At 37.0% G+C, this 6,813-nt stretch overlaps 1 protein-coding gene across 1 annotated transcript in view; it reads right to left on the reverse strand.

Annotated features, from left to right (window-relative positions):
- Positions 1 to 309: 309 nt before the first annotated feature.
- KCNJ14 (potassium inwardly rectifying channel subfamily J member 14) overlaps positions 310 to 6,813 on the reverse strand; it is a 31,232-nt gene continuing 24,728 nt past the window's right edge. The window contains exon 3 of the mRNA XM_072425910.1: positions 310 to 2,785. Coding sequence (XP_072282011.1) covers positions 2,216 to 2,785 — 570 coding nt within the window. The 3' untranslated portion in view covers positions 310 to 2,215. The remainder of the gene's footprint in view (positions 2,786 to 6,813) is intronic.

A 6,813-nucleotide genomic window follows, 5' to 3' on the forward strand; every position in this document is an offset into this window, starting at 1 on the left:
AGGATCCTATATTTCAGCAGTTTTGCAAAAGCCGTTGTTAGCTTTCTTTAAATGGGACCTTCCACAAAAATGAATGGTTCTGTTTACTGACAGCCTCCCAAAACACATATTGCTTACAGAGGCCTGTCAAAAAGAAAGTTTTTATTAGAATTAAAAAAAAATACTTGTCCCCCTTTAGAGGTTGGGAGCTGTTGGTAAAGCTGACCTTTCATTTTCTTAGAAGGTCCACTTTAAAAGCTAGTCATTAGCAGACCTGTGACTATCTGGGCAAAGCATTCATTTGATGCAAATAAATAATCAGTAATTCAATTTAGGTCCAAAATATGCTTTATTGAAAACAAACCTGAAACATTTGCACCATGTGCAGGGGTAACTGAATATTGTCATGAATTGTTGAAATTACCCATCTATACACTTGAATATTTCATTTGGCAAAATATTTTTGATATTGTTTGTGTTCTAGAGTAAAATAATACATATTGCTAATTTTTTCTTGTGTATAGCTCATAATAATAATTAGCGAGAGGTTGTCCAATCCAAGACTTTGACATATTCTTTAGGTATTTGTGTTTGCGCTAAGCAGAAAGGATCACCCATAGAATGTTTGTTTTAAAGGCCCATATCTTAGCTTTGGGTGCTATCTTTCTAAAGGGCTCCAGGATCAAAGTCTGTCCACCAAAGTTTTTAGCTCATCTCTTGCTAGTTGTAGGTTTTTGACAGCTGTTGCATTGTTGGTAATGAAAAACAGGTAGAAAAAGTAGGTGAAAAAATCCTCACAATCATCAAGGCAGGTGGTCAGAACTCTTCTTACTGAAGCCCTTAGGAGATACAAGAGAACTGTTCAGATTTTTTTTTATCTTCAAGAGGTTGATAGTACAGTAGATGGAAGCACCTGAGAGGTTGTTGTTGTGGTTGTTAATTATAATACCGTTTTCTCATTGGGCAAATTGTATAAAACTTAAAGGTTTTTCAGTTTAGCACTAAAATAACTAAAATAAAATCATCTTGTAATGGGCTTGGCAGTAACCTAGCAATCCATTTTTTGCAAATGTTTACATTTGGCACTCTGTGTGTAGCTGAGATTAAATTAAATACAACAATTTGACACCATTCTGTTTCAAGTTTGAATAACAGTATAGTAATATTAAACTGCCAGCCCATCACATTATCTAGATATAACTAGTTAGTTGAAAAACCCTGCAATCCACTCAACAAAAGGAAAACCATTCAGTGAATTAAAATGACCCCGACGTTCCAGACCAGCTGTAAGAGACTCGTTCAGCAGTTAGAATAAAGATTTACTCATTTTGTTCAGTCAGCCACTTAATGTACAAGGTTTGTATTGATTTTTGCATTAGAAAAAAAAAAAATCTGATGTGTGCCGTGTTGACCTTTTGTTGACTAACATTAATGATTTAGATGTCATAACATATACTCCTTATATTTTTGCAGTTTTTATTTTTTTATTTATTTTGTAAAAAACGATCATATCAACTAATGTATTGAATGACAATAGTTTGGTGAGGTTGCATTTAAATAAAGGTTAACAAGTACCTGGTTCTATACATGTTAAGAAAGCTGTTTTGTTTAACACATTGGGCCAGGATTTAGAATAGCTTCTTTAGCTATGAATGTGGATGGTACAGCATGTTAGCATTTATGGGTTTATTTGCTGTGCTTATATTATCTCTTTATATATTTGATCAAAAATCTCATCATATACTCTTATGATATTTAGGGAGAATCATAATTCTACACTTCATGGAAGTCAATAAAGTGTTCTCCTAGTTAGAATAAGACACGTTTTGTCTTTTTAGTTAGGATTTCCTTAGTTTGCTGATGTTTTGGACAGGTTGATAGGCTTAAGCTGTATTATGTGTGAGTGATAAACTCATCGCTACTCATGGTCGCAAAACAAGTGCAAAAGCTGCATTTGCAGAGAAGGAAATAAATAAAGCAATCTAGCATTGTTAAAGCAGATGACTTGAATATCCATTGACCACTTGTACATGTGCATGATGCTACATAAGCACCAACAGAAGCTTTGTTTAGATCACACCTTTTAACATTGTCCAGCAAATAGGACTTAACCCCCTCAAAAAGTCTGTTGAAGATGTAGTGAAGAAATTACCTCCTCAGTTGTAGAAGATCTCTGCTATGTTCCCATCAAACAAAACCCAACTATTAAACGGTCAAGTAAAATTCATCCAGAGAATCATGTTAGCAGTATTTCCTCCAGAGGATCCACCACTCTAAGCATGTCTAACTCCAGAGATACTTCAGAGTTTGATGGTTTGGTGCCCACAAGAGCAGGTAGTTCCTCATCACAGATGCAGTTCAGGGCTACTTCATTCTCATAGCAGAATGAACTTCGAGTCACTGTGGAATATTTCCTTTCAGAAAGCTCTTTGGCGCTGCATGTGGGAGTATTAGGAACTTCATAAGTACGATGGAAGTGTAGGTAGTCCACTTCATAATGATTACGTTTCTCAAACAAGACTGGTTCAAATCGACTCCCCCAAAGAATCTCAGCTGGAAGGTAAGAGCTACGGCATTGCGTGGTCATTGCTGTAGCCTCTACCATGCCTTCAAGGATGACAACTAGTTCAAAGTTAGCTGTCTCTAAGTCTGCCTTACTGATTTCATAAAGTGGGCTTTCTTCATCAATCTCATGGACAATGGTAACTGGAGATACAAGGAAGATTCTGTCTGTTCCATTGTCAAACCCAACGTTGATATCTGTATGGTCCAGTGGTAGGTACTCTCCTTCAGGCGTGACTCTTGGCTGGTTAAAACATTAAAAGAAACGTGTTAAACCAGTGATTATGGAATTTATATTTATTAAAAGAAAATATAACATTTAAATTAAAGGAATTCAATGTAATATATTTTTAAAGGTTTATATTTGTTTTATTTCATTTGTTTTGTATACTTACCCTCAAAGCCTCACTGTACATGTTTCCCTGTCCAAATGCTTCAATAATATATTTGGCTAGATTGACTCAAAGGCAGCAGAAAAAGTAAGAAGGAAGGGATGAGGTTTGGGTTTGCCACTATCATGTGTTTGAGGTAAACCCTGCATATTTGAGGTCCCCCCTCTATTTTGTGGCTGCCTGCCCTTTCTTCTGTGGAATGGCAAGCAGATTTTGTCATAGCCCCCCCCCCCAGCTATAAAAAAAAGAAAATAACACTACAACCTGCTGAGTGCCTGGAATGATAAAGATTAGGAAGGCAATGCAGAGGAATTGCAGGCATGCCTGTCCTCTGTTGTAAACAGTCCTACAATACAATAAAAATGATTTTTTTTAAAAACATACATTATCTGGGCTTATCATGGGTGCTAAGATTTTGGTTTTGGAAACCCTTTTCTTTCATGCCATTTTCTTTGTGAATATATGATAATCAGATACAATATGCAGTATATTGGTTTTTTTACCCTGTTTTTACTTTGGAGTTACTGGTTGTTTCAGACTCTCCTATTGTTAACACTGTCTTTGTAACCTTTGCTTTTTCCAACCCACAGTTTGCTTTGCAATGCACCATGATATTGACATTATAGCACTGTACTTTGTTGTACCCTTTTCGTGTGTTCTTTTTTGCTTCTGTGGACTTTGAAACTTTGATATTGAAGAGATTGAACAAAACAAATCATAAAAAAAGAAATAGCTACTGGGAATTTGCCACTCTGGAGTACTGTTCTGTAACACCACATACAGCCTAAAGACATCTCCCAAGTGTGTAACTTAAAAGATTGGTATACTCTTTTATATACTACTCTCCAAATTGCATTTAAGGACCCTCCTTCCAGTGTACGGTAATCTAAAAAAAATTGCCTTTGGTAATGTCCCCCATGGCAGTGCTCAGCTTACCGATTGGCCTAGCCCAATGGCCCTTAAAAAGGCAAGAATGCGGTGGTACAGAGTGCCGACTGTATTAGCCAAAATGTATCCAGGAGTAGATGATAGATGCTGGCGTTGTGAAGCGGCTGCTGGCAGCCTGTTTCATATATTCTGGGAGTGCTCTAAGTTGCAATCTTTCTGGTCAGGAGTGGCGGCGGTTATGAAAGAATTGACAGAGGTAGATATATGTAACAGCCCGGAGCTAGCCCTTTTACATTTGAATGATTGGTCTAAAAAGAAATACCATGCTTCTTTACATAAACACCTTTTAAATGCTGCTAAGGCCTGTATTCCGGCCCTGTGAAAATAATCCTCTCCTCCCACCTTGTTACAATGGTTTAGAAGAGTGAATCACACTATGGCAATGGCAGACCTTATTACCAGTTGGGACGGTAGATCGGATAAATTCCGAAATACTTGGTTCTATTGGATACAGTATACCACTACTCAAGTGTACCTTTCAGTATACAGTGAGGCTGATAATGCCGAAGATCTGTTTTGAATGCAGAGGATATCATTGAATTATTGCTATGTGTTCCCTACTGTGTTAAATCTGGCCTTTCTTCAATCTGGGCTGCAATGCCGTGCCCCTCCCTCTCCTCTCCCTCCCCCTCTTTCTCTATTTTGCCTCTATTTCTTTTTTTGGTTACTTTTGTTAATATTTTGAAAATTGCCTGTGCTCAGTCATTCTGCTTGTTTGTTCATAATATGTTTGTGATGCAGAAGATGATAACACAGTTGGTGATTTGTATGTTTTAATGTTTAATACCAGTATGTATGACTGTTCACTGAATAAAAAATAAAATTATAAAAAAAAAATATATATTATCATGATTTACCCCTTAGAGCAGCCTTTCTGGACCTTTTAACAAGGGGCAACCCTTGAAGTTACTTTCAGATCTTCAGGGGACCTCTTCTATAATTACTATATCTTCAAATCAACAGTGTATTAACGTGGTGGTCAGCTAGAAGAATGCCGCTCGCATTGCTGGCCAGTGAGAAGCATGCCAACCTTACAGATAGCCAAAACGAGCATTTGTGTTAGTGGTAGCTGGCCTGAGAGCACAAATTGCTCAAGGACCCCCTAGCAACCTCTAGAGTAACATTAGTTGAGAAACACTGCTTTAGAGGCTTCAGTGGGATTTGCTGCTTCATTTGCAAATCCACACCACAAAGATATAATTACACAGATATGATAAGAACTGTAAATGTATATGTTCTTTATATAAAAAAATAAAATGCAAATATAAACAAAATGAATGCAATATGAAAGGTATACAAAAGTTTATTTTTCCTAGAACTACAAATACACCCCCACCTCCCCCCACACACACAACTATACCTTTTTATGTATATTTTGTTTTGTTGTATATTTAAAACCAATACAGACCATGTTTTGTGATAACTGGTGTGAATTGATGACCTGTCTGTATATTCTGGTCTATTTTTAATATTATCCTTTTATTTTATTTCTAACTATACACCATGGTCCTTTTTTGCCTCCAGCATTGACTATGGACAGGATCGACCAAAACATGACAGCTATCATTTTGCTTGTCCATAACATCTTTTTTCTATTTCTCAATAACTGGTTGTTTCAACTTTCTGAAGTTCTCTTTATTGGACTTACTATCTCATCTAGGTATCTGGGCATTGATACTGCCAGCTATCTGATATACTAGTTCCCTGTATTTACCTATTATTATCTGCATTTTATTAAAAACTATAAATACTAAATTTGTTGCCAGTAGCCCCCAAAACAGACTGTAACCATAATGCCTGGTTTGGATGTGCAGGTTTTCCAATTACTAAAAGCACCTTTTGCTTCAGTTTTTATTTTTGACAATCTAGACACCTTTCAGCTCTTCTTTTCAGAAGTAAAGAAAATCTCTCCTGGTGAAAAAATAGGAGACTGAGAGTTACTGGACATCAAGCTTCCTCTGGAGAATAGCTTCATTTGTTCAAATATTTGCAGAAAGTGTGACTCTTGAATCCCAATGTCCTAGTAGGAGCACTATTCCTCCTTGCTGAGATTTATAGTTTCATATCACAGAGGTCCAAGAGAATAAAGGACAAAACTCTGTCTTTCTTCTTTGATAAGGAGAAACCATTTGCAGCCTATATTACTCACCATGTTCTGATTTTGTCTGCAACTCTGACAGAGCTTGACCTAATTCCTCCCAATAAGTAATTTGCAAAGAACAATGTTCCCTAATCCTGTGCTGCATACATCTCTCCATTCACTGTGCAACTATCGGTGGCTAACACTGAAACAAATTATTGATTAAGTGGCTGCTTGCACTATATATGCCTGGCAAAAAGTAATTCCCAAGGTCTCCCACTTGTCTACTGCTACCGCTTACCCCTCCTGAACTCACACAAGAGTCCAATCAGTCAGTAGATCCATCTACTGGCTCTCGCCAGTATTTGGCGAAATGTAGATTTCTAAATCTACATGATGTTCAAAATATAAAAAGCAAATAGAATCTTACTTTTAAAAAAACAATGACTTTGAAGTCTTTATTAATAGCTTAATTGGTCATTTTCTAAAGCAAGTGTTTGGAATGCAAAACTCTTGCATTTAATATTTCAGAATAAAGCTAAAAATTGTAAAAGACACAACAAGCAGAGCAAAAGTAAAGCTGCGTACACACGTCCAATTTTTATCGTTGGAAATGAACGACGAACGAACGACCGATTGGCCAAAAATCGTTTGCAAAAAAAGTAACCAACGAACGCGGATAGTCGTTGGAAATGAACGACTGGACCGGCGGATCGGATTGGACGACGATCGTTGACCATCTATCGTGTGTAGGGTCGTTCAGTGATCGTGCATGTTCTGAGCATGCGCGATGAACGAACGTTCGATCGATACAGGCTGTATTGTGTATATGAGTGTGTGTGTATATATATA

This window comes from Pyxicephalus adspersus, chromosome 11 (assembly GCF_032062135.1).
Source record: "Pyxicephalus adspersus chromosome 11, UCB_Pads_2.0, whole genome shotgun sequence".
NCBI classification, from domain to species: Eukaryota; Metazoa; Chordata; class Amphibia; order Anura; family Pyxicephalidae; genus Pyxicephalus; species Pyxicephalus adspersus.